Raw genomic sequence first — 20,918 nt, forward strand, 5'->3', positions numbered from 1 at the left:
GGTATGTGTGTCAGATCAATGAAAAAGGAAGTCCAGATTAGAGCAGTATGGTTTATTGTTCAACTGCCTCATGTTTTCTGTAATTTTATTAAAAGTGAGACTTGGAACTCTTGGGAATTTCATGGGAGCAAATTTTCCAGAGGCTATGCATGATTTTATAAAACCTTAATAGTGGCTCTGATGCACAGTCAATATTAGAAAATCTTGAGTTGAAACTCTTCCCTGAATTTAGAGAATATTGTACCCATATGAATAGTAAAAGTTTCCAGTACTCTCATAGAAGCCTAACAGTAAATTCCAGTTATAATTTCTCTCTTGCAAAGACCAAAGTTGGGATGGGCATGTCATCTCTTTAATCTTACTATCTGGCTCTGTGTCCACAGCTAACAAATTGCTCAACTTTGGGCAATGACAGGATATCAGTTTTCGCTTTGTATTATACACTTTTTCATTGATTTATCACTTTGGTATTTTGGCTTTGTCACCTAAGTTTTGCAGTGTATACATAAAATATTTAAATAAACTTTCAAGTACATTAACATAGTGTAAACTTTAGATTTATGGTGCTACTAAAGAGTACGTCTTGGAATAATAATGTTGCATCTTATTTTATCTTTAGGTTACTGTTAGTTATTGCTCAAAATGTTTTGGATTATGAAGGTTGGAGTATATTGTGCAACTGTTTCATAATTAAGGCAATGAATTCTTTACTAATTTTCTCTAGGAACTGTGATAAACCCAGATTGATAGAAGCGTTGAAAACCAAACGCATACGTGATATTGCTTGTGGCAGTTCCCACAGTGCTGCCATTACCTCTAGTGGTGAACTGTATACATGGGGTCTTGGAGAATATGGAAGGCTAGGACATGGAGATAATACCACACAGCTCAAGCCTAAGATGGTAAAATAAATGTTTCTTGTTTCTGATGAAATGTGAATGTGTGTGTTTAATATGATTAAAGGTAAAGTAAAGCCAAAAACCATGAAAGCAGTATGAAGACGTCATTTTGGAGTGATCTAAATTAGGTTTTGGTACACATGCCTCTAATAAAAGGTAAGCTATTTCAGAAAGGCCAAAAAGTCTCTTTCTTGGGAAGTGATGTGAAATGGCTAGTGCTGTTTTGAACACTCATGTCCTGCATCTACTCTGATACATAGCTGGAAGCTACTACTGTCATTGAGCGATGTTGGATCCTGAGTGAGCAAGGCTTGAGAATCCCTTGCTAAATGGCATGCTCAGGCTGGGCACAATCAATAAGATCAGTCATAAGAGCTTGAAAACATCTGTAAGGTTTTAAAACATAATTTCTTTGAAACATCTTGCTTGCTTTTTCTATATTGTAGGTTAAAGTGCTCCTTGGCCACCGAGTCATTCAGGTTGCTTGTGGAAGCAGAGATGCTCAGACTCTTGCTTTGACAGATGAAGGTACGAATATCTTGTTCCAGAAGCTTTCTAGCGCATGGGAATACTGTGATCATTGTTTGACCTGCAGTTTGGTGTTTGTTAGGTTTGGTGTTTTCTTGGGGTGATGGTGATTTTGGAAAACTGGGCCGAGGAGGAAGTGAAGGATGCAACATTCCTCAGAACATTGAAAGACTGAATGGCCAAGGCGTTTGTCAGATTGAGTGTGGTGCACAGTTCTCATTGGCACTGACCAAGTCAGGAGTGGTATGGACATGGTATGTTACATTTGCCAGAAAGTAGTAACAAAACAATTGCTAAGTATGTGTTGTATTTATTGCTATTTGACTGTCTTAACTCCACCTGTGCCTTACCTGTGTGCTTTGTCTTTTAAATTGGCAGATCTTCAAGACAAGCTGTTATCTGTTCAATTATTCTAACACTGTGTCTTGTAGCATGCTCAGTTGTGTATTGTACTCTGTTAGGATGCCTGGGTCTTACTGCATTAGTGGAGGAAGGGGAAGACAATTCCTTCTCTTGGGAGCAGTGGAGCCTGTAAAGGAATATTAATTCAAGACTTTGGAGTGGAGTGGGAAAAAGAGAGCCTGAGAATTGTAGTTTGGAGTATGTAGCCTACAGCTAAAGCAGAGACTGAGGGAGTAAGGATGTAGTAGACTAAGGAAATATGCTGTAAGTCAGATTTGAAGAATTTGCTACTTGGTGCTTGGGTTTAATCCCAGTGATAAATTAAGTTTTGATTTCAGAAGCTGCATTGACAAAGGAATGTGTAAACAATATAATTGTTTTGAATTTTACATTTACTATCTGTTGCAGGGGTAAGGGTGACTACTTCAGGCTAGGCCATGGCACAGATGTACATGTACGAAAGCCACAAGTTGTGGAAGGACTGAGGGGTAAAAAGATTGTGCATGTGGCTGTAGGTGCACTCCATTGCCTAGCGGTTACTGACACTGGACAGGTACGTTGTGCATCACCCTCCTTTCCCCTTTTTCCTTGTTCCAGAAAGGAATAAACTAAACTGTTGAGGAAGAAAAGTGTAATAGCATCAGTGCTGATTAAATGGAATAAAAAATTCTTATGATATTTATTTGCTTTTTAAAGTCCTGAATAAATATAAGCATGATTGTAATTTAAAATATATTAGCTTTCTTATTATTATTGGAGTTTAAATGTTGTTGTTGTAGCACCTTTTGTAATATTTTCCTAGTTCATGTATTATCTCATGATCAGTTTCCTGCTTCTCACTCTTGAAATGCAGAAGCAGTCATAGTATTCTGGACAGATTTTTCTGCTGTGATCAGCATTACTGTAGTATTGATTCAGATCCCCAGTGTAATTACTATGCAATTAATTCTTCTAACTTACTGTTCATTGTGAACATTGAATAATTCATGAATCAACTGATGATTTATGAATTGGCAATAATTTATTAATCATCTGATAAACTGCTGCTTAGTTTTTTTTCTTTTTTCTATTGATGTATGATAATGCCTGCATTATTTAATGGGGGGGGAAAAAAAAGTCATGGCAATAGGTTCTCTAAAGTGTCCTAGACTAATAATACGAATCACTAAGATTTCTTTGTTAGAATTTTTGAGAAAATAATTAAATGAGGCAACCAGTGAAGCAAAGTAATATGTAGAAATGTTTACTGGCAGGTTTACGCTTGGGGTGACAATGACCATGGGCAACAAGGCAATGGAACTACTACAGTCAATAGAAAGCCCACTCTTGTCCAGGGCTTGGAAGGCCAGAAAATCACTCGGGTTGCTTGTGGGTCTTCCCACAGTGTAGCATGGACAACAGTGGATGTAGCTACACCATCTGTTCATGAACCAGTACTTTTCCAGACAGCGAGGGACCCTTTAGGTGCTTCTTATCTTGGTTGGTATTTATTGCCTTATGTTGTGGCTTGTTTTTTGTTTGTTTGTTTGTTTGGGGGTTTTTTTATGCCATTAGAGACTTAGTTGTGTGTGTGGTTTAACAGGTGGTAGAAAAGTGCAAAAGGAAAACTATCTTTTTAAAAAACACCACAAAACAACAACAAAACCCATACACACCTCTAAAAAAACCCCAACAAAACTACTTCCTGAAAGTGGAAGTTGTAAAGGACTTGTTCAGAAGTAGCATTAGTTTGAACTTTTATTGTTCTTCAGGAAATTAAAATGCAATGTCCTTTATCAAACGCCCCAAAGACTTTGTCTTTAAGATGGGATAAGACTTTATGGAGGTAATGGTAGGTGGATGCTGCTGTAATATTGATGGTCTTACATGTTACCTCTTGCTATAATTCTTGATGCTACTATTACCTTTTGTTTCTAAGATAGGTGACTTAAGAAATAGGGAGGCAAAACAGCAATATTTTCTGTTGAATATAAAAGCACCAAACATTTTGCTAATTAAGCATTTTCATGAACAAGGCAATGTATTTAAAAAAGAGCAAGTACTACATATATAGAATATTTGATTAGTATTTTTAAGAGTACCTAATAAATATTCTTGCTATTTGAGAAATTTCTGTGTAAGTAAAACTTGTTTTAGATGCTGATCACCAAAATATTGATAACTGTATTACCTTAATTTTCATGAGTAAGTAACAAGGTGGAACACTATTTTATGAAAGCCATTGCTGCAAAGCCTCAGTATTGACTTTAATGTTGTAACAGTAGGCACTGCAGTTCAAGAATATACTGTAGAGTTAGTTTTACAGTCATCTTTCTGACTTAACAAGAAGTTAAGATAAATCAGTTTCAGTTATGTATTACACCACTAAAAAATGCTCACTTTCTCTTTTTTCCCTTCACTCTAGGTGTTCCTTCAGATGCAGATTCTTCTGCTGCCAATAACAAAATTAGTGGGGCAAACAGTTCCAAGCCGAATCGCCCTTCTCTTGCTAAGATTCTCTTATCGCTTGATGGGAATGTTGCCAAACAGCAGGCGTTATCTCATATACTGATGGCATTACAAATCATGTATGCCAGGTAGGCATGCAAACATTCTTGTCTTCTGCAGAGCAAAAGATGACATAGCTTACCATCTATTAGGGTCTCTTGAGTCAGGTATGAATTGTTGTACAAGTTTGGACTCCTCAGGATAGGCCTAAGCTTCATTTAAATTTTCTTTTGATGTTGATGTTAGCTTTATGCTGTTATGTTTTCTTTACAGAAGCTCCCAGTGCCTGGGGAAAATTTTTTTTTATTAGGAATGCTCAAGTAAATCATATAAAAGGAATGCAAGTAAATCATGATAGATGATACGTAGGAAGCAGTGGGCATCAGGGTGGAAAGAACAATAAAACTTTACAGTGCCCTCCTTGTTGTTGGTAGAGAACAGAGTACTTGTGCTAAAAGTTATGAAGAGGAACTTGTGTAAAATAGTGGCCTTAAAACACATTATTTAAGCATCAGGCCCAAAGGAGAATGGAGATAAACTACTCTCTAAATTCCAGAGCTTGGAAACCTTTCCTTCTTTTATTAAGACAAGCTAATATAGTTTTTTTCCAAGTTCAACAAGGGAGTATAATTAGGTTTATGTTAATCTGTCCTGAATGATTTCAGGGATGCAGTTGTTGGAGCATTGATGCCTGCAAGTATGATTGCACCAGTAGAATGTCCTTCTTCATCGCCAGCCCCCCCATCAGATGCTACTTCTACAGGAAGCCCTGCAAATGGAGATGAATGCATGCTTGTAGGAGATATAGAAGAAAGGCTGAGCCCAAACCCGTGGCAGGACAGGAGAGGGGAGGTAAAGTGTCAAATTAATTTTTCCATCAATGTTTATAACAGTAAAGCTGAAAAATACTGTCTTGTTTAGTTTGATAATAGCAGAGATTAAACAGTTCTTTCATGCTCTAATTTCAGGAGTGGGTACTCTGCGTATGTCAGATTTGGAAAACTAAAATTTTAGTGTGAAACCAGTTTTAAACTTTCAGAATGCAGTGTGTCATTTAAATGCAATTATGCTGATTTCTAGTAGAATTTTTAGTAGTATTTTAGAGTTAACATGAAAATATTAACTATTTGACCAGATATTAAAATCATTTTAGAGGAGTGATCTTAAAAAAAAGTCAAGACTAAGGGAATATTTGACCATTATTTAATGAAATGTAATTGTAAACTTGTATCGACTAATGTAGACAGGAGGGCCTGAATGGAATAAGGCTTGCTACTGAAGAGATCTTTTCCTTTAAGAAACTATTAATTTGACATGTATTGTTAGGGCTTGTCTTCTACATTGTAGACTTTTCTGCAGTCACTGCTGTTTTATTGTTTGGTTTCGTAGCAGCTGGTATTGAGGGTTGTGTTGGCTGGTTTGCTGTGCTTAAGAACATAAAATAGAAGCTAAAAATACAGGGAGCAAATCTGTTGGTTTTGAATTTATGGCTTTTTTTAAATTGCTGCTGTCTTCGAACATAAGCCTTTCTAATAATTAGGCTCTTAATTTTTTTTACAGTATCTTGCTGCAGCTTTTGTTAATTATTATTTGTTTTGGCTAGGTTGTATCTTCAGAAGACGCTGTGACACCTTCTGCTGTAACTCCCTCAGCTGCTGCTGCCTCTTCCCGTCCTTTCATTCCAGTCACAGATGATCCTGGAGCTGCCAGTATCATTGCAGAAACCATGACAAAAACCAAAGAAGTAATGTTGTCAATACCTTCTTTAAAACTTAAGTTCTTACCATGCTTTTATCAAGCAGTTTTGCTTCTTTTGTGCTTTTAAAGTTACTCTATAAATGACTGCGTTTTTTAAATCTATCCAAAGACAGAGGAATTTTTTTTTTTCTCCAGTGTTAAAGGAGGTTAGTTTTAGGAAAGCTTTTTCACTTGAGAAATGGGTTTAACAGTAGGTTAATTTTGGGGCCATATAATCCCAGATTTACGAATTGTTTTAAACTACCTTTAAACTTCTTCAGACAAGTTAACTTGTTCAGATTCAGTGAAATACTTCTTTAATCTTCACTTTCTTAAGTATTTCTGCAATTTGTTTTATAGGATGTAGAAAGTCAAAGTAAAGTATCTGGCCCAGAACCGCAGTACTTGGATGAGTTTACTAGTCTCTTAGTACCAGATGACACACGTGTCATGGTTGACCTGCTAAAGCTTGCTGTGTCCAACCGAGCAGGTGAAAAGGGAAGAGATGTTCTTTCAGCTGTGCTGTCTGGTATGGGAACAGCTTACCCACAGGTCAGGTTTTGATTCTGTTGCATTTTAACCGTGTCCTTTTTATTAGTAGCTTACTAGAATATTTTCTTTGTATTTTTCTTATATTGAAGTGCAATTCAGCATACTGAGAAACTTAATAAACATGAAAATTTGAGTTGAACTTAAATGCATGTTAACGTTAATTATTTTAATGGAAATATTACATGAATATATGCATGTGCTACATATGCCAGTAATAGACTATTTCCTCGATTAGACATTAAAATAGAATTAATAAATAGAAGCTTAAGGAACTGTATTTATGTATTGGACAAGTGGCTGTGGTTATTGGAATGAAGCTGAATTAACCAAGCTCTAGTTCCTGGATCTGCGGAAAGTTAGTTTAAAAACTTCCATGTTGGTTTTATTTTGCATCTGAGTTTATTTCTCAAACTGATGCAGTCATTATTGTTAGCTAAAAATGTTGTTAATGTATTATTAACGATATAGAAATTCTTTTTAACTTTTAAGATTTACATTTGATGCATTGAAGTTTCTAACTATTTACAAAGTATCCATGGGTGTGGGTTTTTTGGGGACAACTGACAAACAGAATTAATAAATGCTGTAATATTGGATACCAGCAGCTATATGAAAGAATGTTACAAATCATAAATTATGTATAGAATATCTGCCTACAGTAATGAACTGAAAGTTGTTTAATGTTTCTTGTAGCTTTGTACTTCAAATAATTTTTTTTTTTTTTTTCTAGTGACTAACAATGCATTTCTTTTAAGATGCTCATATAGTGTAGTTAATTTATGGCTTCGCACTGCTTAGGGTGCTTTGAAACATCAGAAGTGATTATGCAAAACTGATTTTTGTGTTCTTTTATTAAACTTGGCTTCACTAACCAAAAAGATGAATAATGACTGCTAAGGAGTGTGCACTGAATTGAGAGAAATTTTATTTATTTATTAATGGTATAAATGACAAGACAGCTTCAGTTTTAAACAATGAAATCTTGAGGTATCTCTGAGTAAACTAGGATTGTGGGAGAGCCTAACTGATGCCATTCATGTAGAGGCAATTGTGTGGTATTTCTCAAATTGTTACTTTTTTTTTTTTTCCCTCCCCAAATTTTCAATGATCAGCTATGTATACTCATGTTCAGGGTTTGAAATGTAGTTGTCCCTCTCCCACCCCAGTTAGATGCATGCTATATATACACTTATACATTATTTCTGGTTTTTTGCTTCTAGCATTAATAGTGAGTAGCTGAACAACTTTGTGTTTGTGGGTACTTTTTTGTTGTTGTTTGTTTCTGTGGGTTTGGGTTTTTTTTAACCTGAAGAGTCAGAATTTTTATTTGAAACTGAGTACTATTGGAATTTTCTCTCTAAACAGTGTTTTGCAATATTACTTACTGGTTAAATATTTATACATTTTATTAATCTCTTGGCCTGTGCTTTATGGTTTAGATTTTACAGGTTTTTTTTCTGTAAGGGAAGACAATTATTTGTGTTGTCGTGTAGTTACTGGAAACTTATGTTGTTTGGCTTTTAGTTTTAGGAGTTTTTCTAGGTTTAACAACACCAAAAGAGTATTTTTGAGTGAATATGATGCTTTATGAATCAGAATTCAGAAAACAAATTATTTATTTATTTTAAATTTAGGAAGAATAGTTGTTGGCTTAGAATTCTTAGACTAATCAAACTTACTTTTCGTAAAGTGTGTATTTTTCTTCTCTTAGGTTGCTGATATGTTGTTGGAGCTGTGTGTTACTGAACTAGAAGATGTAGCAACTGATTCACAAAGTGGTCGCCTCTCTTCACAACCAGTTGTGGTAGAAAGCAGCCATCCGTATACAGATGATACATCTTCTAGTGGCACAGTTAAAATACCAGGTATAGAATTCTTAGAGTTACTAAAATCTAGTTAATTTCAAGCCTGCATGCATAAACTTTTTCCTTAGCTTGCAAAAAATGTGTATTGAACTTTTAAAGCCATGTTATGCATCCTGTCATAATAATAAAATATTTCTTGAAACACTTATATACTGCATGAACATCTTAATCCTGTGAAATATGCATTTTGGGGTTCATTGGCTGTGGCTGCAGTTGTATATCATTGCTCTTTTCTGTTCATTTATGAAGCTGAGAAGGACTGAGTCTTTTTCAGGATCAGTAATTGAACACCTGTCTTCTAGTCTTGGGCATTAGGGAAATACTTTTTTATTTTAACACTGTCTTTTCATTTAGTGCTTCCTTCAGTATGTTACCTAGTACTTACCAAAAGGTACGGGCAACAAAGAGCTATTTGCCTTAGCTGTAAATAGACTTTTTTTGTCTGTTGCAACTTGAGTTTGGAATGTTCTGAATATACTCTTCTGTCTGCTAGCCCCTACTCATCTGAGCTTGCTATGATGTAAGCCTTTCAAAGAGAAGAAATTCCAGACAAATAATATCATTAAACGAAAGGAAGTTATTTTTATTAATGAGTTCTATGGCTTCCAAACAACTGCGTTTGATTTCGTGTGGATTTCTAAAATACTGCATTTGTTCACGGTATTGATTGCTCTGTAGAAATGTGTAAACTCTTTGTTGCTGTTTAGGTGCTGAGGGACTGAGGGTAGAATTTGATCGCCAGTGTTCTACAGAGCGGCGTCACGATCCACTCACCATAATGGATGGTGTCAACAGAATTGTTTCCGTCCGATCAGGTTATGCGAACTAGTGCTTTTCAAAAACTTCTTGTGTGATTTACTGTTAAATGCTGAATGAAATGTACCGCTGTCTGTGTCTGACTTAATGTGAGAGGTATGCCAATAAAAAAAGAGGAAAAGCTGTGTGAATTGATACTCTGTTTTAAACTAAAAAGTATGTGGGATCTAGACACAGACATGTAAGAGTGATCTTGCAACTCTGAATATAGAGAATCTCTCAGCAAAGCATGTCATCATGTTCTTCCTAAGAGCAGTTAGAGTGTAAAAATTCAGTGTTTGGCACCCCTGCCAATTTGTGCCAATTTCTGTATAATCAAAGTATATTTTAACAAATTGGAACATAATTGGAAAAGGTTACTTCTTTTGTTAGTTTTTTTTTCTTTTTCAGGTAATACTTGCAGTACTTTAAGCTTTCATACAGTCACGACAAATGCTCTTCTGCTGTTGAATGCCCAAAAGAATAGCTAGGTGCTTTCTTTCTGTTTTCTAACCTGGCCTATATATGTGACACTACATGAAATCTTCACATCTTTTATCCTGTTAAGTCTGATTTCATTTTTGAGCACTATTAATTTGCAGTAGATTTTAGAGGAATATTTTTAAACTCATCAGATGTTACATTGAACCTACCCATATATGACATCATGTGCAAGGGTCTTGGTGGTTACTGCCTGTGCTTAACATTTCTGAGCAGTCATGATGTGGGCTTTTACTGTTGACCCGTTTTTCTCCAGACTGTTTCAGATGCACATGTGTTTCATTACTGAGATATTTCTGATTGGATTCCTAGTTGGAAAAAGCTGTAAAGCTTTATTTAATGTATATGTTATATATTTTTTGTGATATGAAAAGGTAATTTGAAAAAAGGACAATGGATTTTAGTAAGGTCTCGTCATTGTCTTTTGAATGCGGTATTAAAAGTACTGAGGGTATTTGTTAGCAGTGCTAATTGAACTGTTTAAGACTTAAGTTATATTAGTGTAACAATTTCATAGTTATGTTCATGTGCTTTACATAGCTTTTTTTTCTTGAATGAGTTTGTGATGTTTATAATATATAACCATGGAGGGAAGTTTGCTATTGATGAGTGGCTTGCATATTGCCTCAGACAGTATAGATGAATATGTTCATATTACCTGCTGTAACAGGTCGTGAGTGGTCAGATTGGTCTAGTGAATTGCGAATTCCAGGGGATGAACTGAAGTGGAAGTTCATCAGTGATGGCTCTGTGAATGGATGGGGATGGCGATTCACTGTTTACCCTATCATGCCAGCTGCAGGTAAGGTATCATATATGACAGAAGGGCAAGAGAGTACATCTACTTGTCTGATTTTTACAGTTGCATTTATTGCATGATATTTACATGCCAAAGTTCAATAGTTCTTTTGCATTCATACTAAGAAAACCTTTTCATTCATACTTAGGAAACATTTCAACAAAGTCCTGAGAGGTGCACTTGTACATAGGGAAGAGAGAAAAATATTTCGTAATCACTCTAGTTGGCCTCTTCATCAGTGAAGAAAGGATACTTTTGAGGCATAATTAATCTGAAATTTTTTTTTACTATTATTATTAATGCATCTGTTTTGGAGTTAGGTGAATTACGTCAAGAAACTGCCTCTTCCAATCCCTTCAAAGGGAGGTGGAGTGGACCAACTCAGATGCAGAATGGCACTCTAGATTGCTGTGTTTGGTCAGCGAAATCCTGCCTATGTTCTGTTCTTATTTCAGTCTGAGGACAAATCTTCCCCACCTTTTTTTTTGCTGTTGTTTTTGCTTTTTGTTTCTTGCAGGCCCTAAAGACCTTCTCTCAGATCGTTGCATTCTTTCATGTCCCTCAATGGATTTGGTTACGTGTTTGTTGGATTTTCGCTTAAATTTTGCTTCCAACAGGAGTATAGTTCCTCGTTTGGCAGCTTCTCTTGCAGCTTGTGCTCAACTGAGTGCCTTAGGTAGGTGTAGTCTTAAAATTAAGTCTCTTTGTTTGAAGTTAAAATGATTGTTTTAAGTAATTATGTTCTTTGTGTGCTCATGTTTCCTTAGCTGCTGGCCACAGAATGTGGGCCTTGCAGAGACTACGGAAACTGCTCACAACAGAGTTTGGCCAGTCTATTAACATCAACCGGATTCTAGGGGATAATGATGGAGAAACACGAGCTTTGGTAAGAAGGCAGTGGTGCTCTCCTCTTCACATTTTTCACATTAAGATGTATGTGAAGTGTTAAAATGCTAGCCCTGATGTACAACGTTTTTGTTGTTAATGGCAAAATAGGAAATGTGCCAATGAATAGCCTTCTTGCACAGGTGTGCAAGTCTGTAAAGGTACTGCATTTTAGAAAAAAATGGCTAATTCCAATGCTGTATAGATGTGGTTTTGTATTAGGACATGGACGGAAGTGATACTTCACATAGCTAACTGTAGTTTGGGGATTTATTAATGTTTTCTTGTGGTCATCTAAACAATGTACTTTGTAATACATACAGTAAGACTAACTTTCTAGTTCTGTGGTTTCTCTAGAGTTTCACAGGGAGTGCTTTAGCTGCTTTGGTCAAAGGTCTTCCAGAAGCTTTGCAGCGACAGTTTGACTATGAAGACCCCATTGTGAGAGGTGGCAAACAATTGCTCCACAGCCCTTTCTTTAAGGTAATGGGGTACAATCAGTAAAGAATTCATTAGTATAGTTCTGGATTTTTTTCTGAGACATGGTAAGCTCACCTATCTGAAACATTTTCTGACAAAATCAGAATACTACTTTTAAAAAGTGAATCAAATATACAAATAAAGAATAAGGAATACTTAGATAGGCAGAGGTAGATAGGTCAGAAAAACATCTTGGAAGTACAGTAGACTACACTTTTTGATAAGTGATTTTTGAGTTGTCCTAACAGGAGTGTTGTATATTTCTATTTATTTATTTAAATACTCTGAAGGTTTTATTTACATCTAATTGGAAAAAGTAAGAATGTCTTAAAGGGAAGGCTATTCAGTTTTGGACCCTGTACTTCAAAGTAAAAATAAACAAGCTGAGGAAGTCTAGAGAAGAGCAACAAGAATAAAAGGCTAAAAAAGCCTCCCATGTAGTCAAAGTGAAACCAAGAGGACTTACCTATCTTAAGAAAAAGAAAGTCTTAAAATATGTAAAAGTTCATACGGGGAAGAAGTAATCCATTGTTCACAATCTTTATTTGTAGCATTGATTTGAAATTGAATCAAATTGTAAGTGAATTGAAAATTGATTTAATTGTAGGAAGCAGACTTCGTTTAGAAATGGAAGGTAAAAAGTTCAGCACGTGGAATTTGGTATAGAAAAGTTATTTAATCTATGAGTGTTTTTCACAGGGGGTTTGTGAAAACTTCTGGATTGGAAGAGGAAATTAGATACATAACCATGTGAGACAGTGTGGGTACACTTGATGCTGCCCTATCAATGAGGGTAATGAAGATGACTCTTAATGTCCCTTGCACTTTATGTATTTTTGAGACTGTATTCAGGCCCTACTGGTCTATGAGCTGTTCAACTACATCAAACACGTATTACTTTTTATTACACATTTTCATATATCTCTAAAATGTTTTTTGATTGTCTGCAGGTGCTTGTGGCTCTTGCTTGTGATCTGGAGTTGGACACTCTCCCTTGCTGTGCAGAGACACACAAATGGGCCTGGTTCAGGAGATACTGTATGGCATCCAGGGTTGCTGTGGCTCTTGATAAAAGGACACCATTACCTCGCCTTTTCCTTGATGAGGTACTGCAGGAATATTTTAAATGGTTCATGGAACATATGAAAGTGTTTAATTTAAAAAGATACACTGAGTTTCAAGTATTTTATGCTAACTGTGATAGGAGTAACTGATAGTTTGAATAATGTTTAATCCAAAATCTTTTACAGGTAGCAAAGAAAATCCGAGAATTAATGGCAGATAATGAAAGTATGGATGTTCTTCATGAGTGCCATGATGTCTTTAAGAGAGAACAGGATGAGCAGCTTGTCCAGTGGATGAACAGGTTATTTCTTTCAGCTGTCATCGGTTTGGTCTTGTGATGCTTCGTTGTTGTACAATGAGAAACTGCATTTTTTTAATGACTTTTTAAAAGCTCTTAACATTTTGTTTGTTTTGTGTTTTCTGCAGACGACCTGATGATTGGACACTTTCAGCTGGAGGCAGCGGAACTATTTATGGTTGGGGTCATAATCACAGAGGACAACTTGGTGGGATTGAAGGGGCAAAAGTCAAAGTCCCAACTCCATGTGAAGCTCTTGCTACCCTTAGACCAGTGCAGTTAATTGGTGGTGAACAGACTCTGTTTGCAGTGACTGCTGATGGGAAAGTAAGGGTACAACAAAAGATTGTTTGTTAGACTCTCTCGAAATATTTCATCCTCAGTCATAATGGGTTTGGCTAAATAAAAAATAATGTGCATAGCACAGATTTTTTAAAAATTATTATTACTGGTAGTAGTAGTTTTGTTTTATTTTATTTTATTTTTTTAAAGAAACTGAACTATACCAACTCCGCCAGTGCAGTCTAGGAATTCAGTGTACTATAGCATTAAATGTGTGAAACAAGACATATATTTTAATTCTCAATTCAAAACTGTGATCAGATCTTGGAAAACAAAGCTGAATACAAGTAACGTCCTCACAGAGTCCCATAAAACAGGACAGACAGTAAAATGTGGTGGTGTTTATGTCTCTCTGGTGGGGAGAGGTGTAATTGGAATCTGAGACTGTTCACAGTTGGCTAAATGTCAACTTACTAGATATTAGATATTGCAGGATCTAATTTGCAGATGCTTAAATCCCGAGTGAAAAGGCATGCCATGCAGAGGTTTAATGTAAGGTGTAGGAGAAAAAAAAAGTAGTTTACAAATTTGAAAAAGTCTTATTTTGATACAGATGGCAGCTTTGTGTTAAGGATGTGATCGAGAATTTTAGGTAGCGCTTTTTATAACAGTAATATTCACCTAGTGAGATACTGTAATGATTCCTCAGCAGTCAGTATCATCCTTGTTAACGATTCACAGAAGGGCGAGGGACAGATTAATGGCATTGCTTGACATCATTCTGTTGAGAGAAATTACTTTCAGATAGACAAAAAGAGAGTGAAAAGCAGTACTTAAAACTGTATTTATGGGGTGGAAGGGGAAGAAGCAACTGTGTTTAGGTGTGTATATTTCACAGAAGAAAGAAAACTAGAATAGTGCTGCTTGAAAGACACTTAGAGGTGACAGATGATTTTGTAATGTTATCACGCAAAGCTATGGTTTCTTGACACTTCTACAAAATCAGCCTTAGCATTTAAAATTAAATCTGTTAAGTCAGTGACAGTTCATATTGACTTGAATGTAGCCGTATTTTCACAAACTTTTCTGAAATTTTAAAAAATATTTCTTCTTTTCCAGAAGAGGGTATAGAGGCATGTAAGAAACTGTTTTTTTCAGGCTTTCCTTTAACTGTATTCTAGTATATATTCATTAAGAATTCTTCTCTACAGTTGTAGTGAATGTTCTTCAAAAGGCAAACAAAATTAAATTTTATTCTTCACTTTAAAGTTGTATGCCACTGGATATGGAGCAGGTGGTAGGCTTGGAATTGGAGGAACAGAGTCAGTTTCTACTCCAACTTTACTGGAATCCATTCAACATGTGTTTATAAAGAAAGTTGCAGTGAACTCAGGAGGAAAGCACTGTTTGGCATTGTCTTCTGAGGGAGAAGTTTATTCTTGGGGTGAAGCAGAAGATGGTAAACTTGGTCATGGAAATCGCAGGTAAGTAATACTTTGAAATGTTATTTTTAAAAACTATTAATGGATACTTATTATAGTTGCTATGTATTTGAAATGTTGTATGAGTACTGCCTATATGTAGAAGTCAGTGTTAAGTAGTGATGTCGAAATGTATGTTTTTAAATTGGAGAACTACAAAATATTTTTCAGATAAACAGTTACTCTGATTTCTGTAATTAGATATTGTGTTCTAACACATCTGTGGATGCTAAAGCCCAGTGGATTTCCTTTGGGATCTGTCTTGTAGGTATATAGAACTTCAAGGCACTTTAGGGAGCAAAACTGCCATTGTGCTTCTGATCTCCACGTGCATTGTTGCCTACGTTAAAGGAGAAGTTCTGTTGTGTTAGAGATAACAATGGTCTGATCCAAAAAGAAAAAGGAATGCTGAAGTCCATGGGGGGCAACAGTGCATTTTATGCTAGAAATTTTGATAATGTATCTTAAATTGGACTGATTTTCCAGAGTAAATGCTTAGCTTTGGATTTTAATGGAAGTGGCTTTGTAGTTTTAGCTTACCTGTAATGCTGTAGTATAATATATGGTAAAATACTTCTAGCTTTTATAGGCGTCTAAAAATACTTCTGAATGACTAATTAAACATAAATCTTTAGGATATTAAACTGGAGCAAAAGCAAATACTCAGTTATTTTAGGTGTCCTTGTACTCATTTTAAAAACCTCTCTCAATACGTTGGTGAACCTGAATGGTTTAAAAGTTTTGTAAAGACAAGTATTTTCATTTCAGCCCTTGTGATCGTCCTCGTGTAATTGAATCTCTGAGAGGTATAGAAGTGGTTGACATTGCTGCTGGGGGAGCACACAGCGCATGTATTACAGCTGCAGGAGACCTTTTTACATGGGGAAAGGGAAGATATGGACGCCTTGGGCATGGAGATAGTGAGGACCAACTGAAACCTAAACTGGTAAGAAACCTTTGGAGTTCTATGCAGACTTAGTCCAGTTCTTACCTTCTGATTCGTTTCTGATTCGTAACTTTTTGCATTTCTGCATGTAAAGAATGAAAGGACAAAATGATGGTATGTATTTGTAAGAAACAAACAGTTGCTTTAGAAAACAGGAATGGATTGGAAGAATAAAGTGAAAGTGGAGCTGCAAAACTTCTATAGAGGTCACTAAACAGCTTATAAGGATTTTGTTTTAGAGAAGTCTTAAAGAAAACCCTGAATCCCCCAGTAAGTAAATTCCACCCCTTCACAGCAGTAGTTTGCACTGAAAGTAACAAGTGAGCTCTTTGTCTACTGGGTCCCCTCATTGTTTACTTACTGGAAAATATACCAGTGATTATAGTGATAGCCACTTGCAAACTGCTTTTTTTCCTGGTGTAATAATTACACTCTTAATTCTCATGATTGAATACTGAGATGTTACTGAAGTATATACCAAGTTAATAAGAATTTAACCTAAGTAATTATGTAGCATTTAATTGCTATTTGCTAAAGAAATTTGAGTTAAGCAATTATTCATGAAGAAGATAGCTGTTTCCATTTGATTCTTAAGTGGTAAATTTGAGCACTTGGACAGTATGCAATGTAGGAAGAATGAGTATACTGATTAGCTGACGAGTTGTAATTCAGACCATTGTACTCCTGTGAACTAGACCGTAAGAGTTTAAGTTAGAGTAGTGGTATTAAGAAAACTGCCCTGCCTTTGAAATGAGAGTTCATTTTGCTGTCTGTGTTCTCTTGCTGAAAATACAGCAAAAGGTAAGATTATATTAGTTGAATCAAACTGAATGTTTGTTACTTTTATTCAGAGCTCTGTGCATATGTTTCTGTTCATGCAAGCGTTAACTTTTTTTCAGTGCTTGAATTTGTGGGACAAAGTATCATACATTCTTAGTCCACTTTGGGACCTTATCACCTGTATCCAGATGTTCTCATTTCCCTGCCCCCCAAAATACAAGGTCTGCCCACCTATCCTATATATCTTTATACATCTTTTCCCCTTTCATGTTCTCGGTTAGTATGAAAATAGATAATCTGTAGGTGAGTTGAAGTATGTGAAGTTCTATGCTGCTTTGGATGATGGATTGTGCTACCTACAATCTATTTCAAGTAGGGTGAGGATGGGGAGGATGTGATATATATGTGGGTCACCATCCTTTTACTTTGTGACTCCAAATCCCACACTTCATCACTAGATGGCAGCATTTCAAAAGATGTTGATTAAATTCAGATTATGATGCAAGTGCTAGAAAACCATAAACTAGTGAAAGAGTATTTGAAAATAAGACTTTTTTTTTTTCTTACTGTATGCAATACTCATCCAGAGAGCCTGAAATTATTTTAGCAGAATATAGTCTTTGATAACCTTACATGTTTTGTTTGAATTGTTTTCCCTGACTTTTTAGGTCAAAAAAATTGAACTAGTTCACCAATTAAAAAGAATAATCCAGTATTTTAAATACATAGTTAGTTTTCATTTTGCTGGTTTGAAAACAGCAAAGCCCTTTGAGTTGCCTTTTATTTGCTTGTTCTTGTGGTGTTTCTGACTTATAGTTCCAGTGACGCACCTCTCCAAGTAGGGTTTGTCATCTTTTCTGAAACTAAATGACCGAGTCTTTTACTGTGAACAAAAACAGGTTATTTCTTTACAGGTGGAAGCTCTCCAGGGCTACCGTGTGATTGACATAGCCTGTGGCAGTGGAGATGCACAGACATTGTGCCTGACTGATGATGATACAGTCTGGTCCTGGGGTGATGGAGATTATGGAAAACTTGGGAGAGGAGGCAGTGACGGCTGTAAAGTACCAATGAAGGTATTTGAATGAAATTTTGTCATTGTTTTAGAAACCATAAGGTTGATGGAGAACGCCGAAGACAGATTTGCCAATAAGTGCAAACTTCCACCCATCCTGGGACATCGGGATTCTTCTGATTGTTGTTAAGAACAAACTCTGTAGGCCTTTAAATTTTGTGCTGACTGTTAAAGTTGCACTTGAAGGTTCTTTTCTTTGGAGAACATTGCTGGTTCCAGCAATATTTCTCATTTTAATTTTGGTTCCTGTCAAAATGTTATATTTTGCAAGAAATCTTCGTATTTCCTTGTGTTAATAAATTTCTATAGTACTGCTTAAGTCATAACTTCATTCCAGAAAGGGGTATTGATTAAAAAGTAATCTTACTTTATATTAAACCTTTCATGTGAATGCATCGTTGACTTGGAATTTCTTCATATGTTACAAATGAAATCCATGTAGCCATCTAATTTGAATTCCAGCACTTGTTATGAAGATGAACGTTGTTTGTGTTTGAGAAACGTATGTGAGTGTCACTGTGTATACCTACGCACAGTGGATTTTAGATTCTTAGTCCAGAATCACACTTTATTACCTGGATACAGGTGTCCCCATTCTGTTTCCAAATGGACAAAGTCTACCAGCCTGTCCCAAGTAACAGGTTTTTATTGCATGATGTAACATAGAATTATAGAATCATTTAGGTTGGAAAAGACCTTTAAGATCATCGAGTCCAACCATCAGTGATGCCCACTAAACCATGTTCTGAAGTGCCTTGTCTACGTGCTTTTTTGAATACCTCCAGGGATGGTGACTCAACCACCTCCCTGGGCAGCCTGTTCCAATGTCTGACAACCCTTTCAGTAAAGAAATTTTTCCTAATATCCAACCTAAACCTCCCCTGCCGCAACTTGAGGCCATTACCTCTCGTCCTATCTCCAGCCACCTGACAGAAGAGACCAGCACCCACCTCACCACAGCCTCCTTTCAGGCAGTTGTAGGGAGCGATAAGGTCTCCCCTCAGCCTCCTTTTCTCCAGACTAAACAACCCCAGCTCCCTCAGCCGCTCCTCATCAGACTTGTGCTCCAGGCCCCTCACCAGCTCGGTTGCCCTTCTCTGGACACGCTCCAGCCCCTCCATGTCTTTCCTGCAGTGAGGGGCCCAAAACTGAACACAGGACTCGAGGGGTCACCTCACCAGTGCCCAGTACAGGGGGACGACCACCTCCCTGCTCCTGCTGGCCACACTATTTCTGATACAGGCCAGGATGCCGTTGGCCTTCTTGGCCACCTGGACACACTGCTGGCTCATATTCAGCCGGCTGTCAACCAGCACCCCCAGGTCTTTCTCTGCCGGGCAGCTTTCCAGCCCCTCTTCCCCAAGCCTGTAGCGCTGCGTGGGGTTGCTGTGACCCAAGTGCAGGACCCGGCACTTGGCCTTGTTGAACCTCATCCAGTTGGCCTCGGCCCATCAACCCAGCCTGTCCAGGTCCCTCTGTAGAGCCTCCCTACCCTCGAGCAGATCGACCCTCCCTCCCAACTTGGTGTCATCCGCAAACTTACTGAGGGTGCACTCGATCCCCTCATCCAGATCATTGATAAAGATATTAGAGAACTGGCCCCAATACTGAGCCCTGGGGAACACCACTTGTGACCAGCCACCAACTGGATTTATCTCCATTCACCACAACTCTCTGGGCTTGTCCATCCAGCCAGTTTTTTACCCAGCGAAGAGTACACCTCTCTAAGCCATGAGCCACCAGTTTCTCAAGGAGTATGCCATGAGAGACAGTGTCAAAGGCCTTGCTGAAGTCAAGGTAGACAACATCCACAGCCTTTCCCTCATCCACTAGGCGGGTCACCTGGTCATAGAAGGAGATCAGGTTGGTCAAGCAGGACCTGCCTTTCGTAAACCCATGCTGACTGGGCCTGATCCCCCTCTTATCCTGGAGTTGCCGTGTGAGTGCTCTCAAGACAAACCGTTCCATAGTCTTCCCCGGTACCGAGGTCAGGCTGACAGGCCTGTAGTTCCCCGGATCCTCCTTCTGACCCTTCTTATAAATGGGCGTCACATTGGCAATCCTCCAGTCCTCTGGGACCTCCCCCGTTGGACAGGATTGCTGATAAATGATGGAGAGTGGCTTGGCAAGGACCTTTGCCAGTTCCCTCAGTACTCATGGATGGATCCCATCAGGTCCCATAGATTCATGAGTGTCCAGATGGCGTAGTAGGTCACTAACTATTTCCTCCTAGATTAAGGGGGGTATATTCTGGTCTTCGTCCTTGCCTTCCAGCTCATGGGGTGGAGTACCCTGAGGATAACTGGTCTCACTATTGAAGACTGAGGCAAAGGCGGCATTAGGTATCTCAGCCTTTTCCTCATCTCTGATGGCAATGTTCCCTTCTGTATCCATTAAAGGATAGATCTTCTCCTTGGGATTCTTTTTACTGTTAACATATTTGTAAAAACATTTTTTGTTGTCACCTACAATAGTGGCTAGTTTGAGTTCTAGCTGAGCTTTTGCCTTCCTAATTTTCTCTCTGCATGACCTAACAAGATCCCTGTACTCCTCCTGAGTTGCCTGCCTGTCGTGGTTTAACCCCAGCCAGCAACTAAACACCACGCAGCCGTTCACTCACACCCCCCCCCCCCCCAGTGGGGTGGGGGAGAAAATCGGGAAAAGAAGCAAAACCCGTGGGTTGAGATAAGAACGGTTTAATAGAACAGAAAAGAAGAAACTAATAATGATAATGATAACACTAATAAAATGACAACAGTAATAATGAAAGGATTGGAATGTACAAATGATGCGCAGTGCAATTGCTCACCACCCGCCGACCGACACCCAGCCAGTCCCCGAGCGGCGATTCCCCGCCCCCACTTCCCCGTTCCTATACTGGATGTGACGTCACATGGTATGGAATACCCCGTTGGCCAGTTTGGGTCAGCTGCCCTGGCTGTGTCCTGTGCCAACTTCTTGTGCCCCTCCAGCTTTCTCGCTGGCTGGGCATGAGAAGCTGAAAAATCCTTGACTTAGTCTAAGCACTATTGAGCAACCACTGAAAGCATCAGTGTTATCA

The 20,918-nt window shown here is 37.7% G+C and overlaps 1 protein-coding gene across 10 annotated transcripts in view; it reads left to right on the forward strand.

Moving 5' to 3' along the window:
* Nucleotides 1-20,918, forward strand: part of HERC2 (HECT and RLD domain containing E3 ubiquitin protein ligase 2) — a 119,197-nt gene that overhangs the window by 76,379 nt on the left and 21,900 nt on the right. For all 10 annotated transcript variants that reach the window (XR_008233032.1, XM_052774025.1, XM_052774031.1 and 7 more), the window contains 21 exons: nt 725-902; nt 1,346-1,427; nt 1,510-1,681; nt 2,238-2,382; nt 3,083-3,308; nt 4,234-4,405; nt 4,982-5,168; nt 5,920-6,060; nt 6,414-6,605; nt 8,317-8,470; nt 9,178-9,285; nt 10,437-10,568; nt 11,083-11,241; nt 11,333-11,451; nt 11,808-11,933; nt 12,881-13,036; nt 13,181-13,296; nt 13,422-13,620; nt 14,845-15,059; nt 15,825-16,002; nt 17,697-17,858. Coding sequence is in view for 9 of the 10 variants with exons in the window: in XM_052774025.1 (XP_052629985.1) it covers nt 725-902; nt 1,346-1,427; nt 1,510-1,681; nt 2,238-2,382; nt 3,083-3,308; nt 4,234-4,405; nt 4,982-5,168; nt 5,920-6,060; nt 6,414-6,605; nt 8,317-8,470; nt 9,178-9,285; nt 10,437-10,568; nt 11,083-11,241; nt 11,333-11,451; nt 11,808-11,933; nt 12,881-13,036; nt 13,181-13,296; nt 13,422-13,620; nt 14,845-15,059; nt 15,825-16,002; nt 17,697-17,858 (3,319 nt within the window). In the remaining variant the exon portion in view is untranslated. The remainder of the gene's footprint in view (nt 1-724; nt 903-1,345; nt 1,428-1,509; nt 1,682-2,237; nt 2,383-3,082; nt 3,309-4,233; nt 4,406-4,981; nt 5,169-5,919; nt 6,061-6,413; nt 6,606-8,316; nt 8,471-9,177; nt 9,286-10,436; nt 10,569-11,082; nt 11,242-11,332; nt 11,452-11,807; nt 11,934-12,880; nt 13,037-13,180; nt 13,297-13,421; nt 13,621-14,844; nt 15,060-15,824; nt 16,003-17,696; nt 17,859-20,918) is intronic.

This window comes from Harpia harpyja, chromosome 22 (assembly GCF_026419915.1).
Source record: "Harpia harpyja isolate bHarHar1 chromosome 22, bHarHar1 primary haplotype, whole genome shotgun sequence".
Taxonomy (NCBI): domain Eukaryota; kingdom Metazoa; phylum Chordata; class Aves; order Accipitriformes; family Accipitridae; genus Harpia; species Harpia harpyja.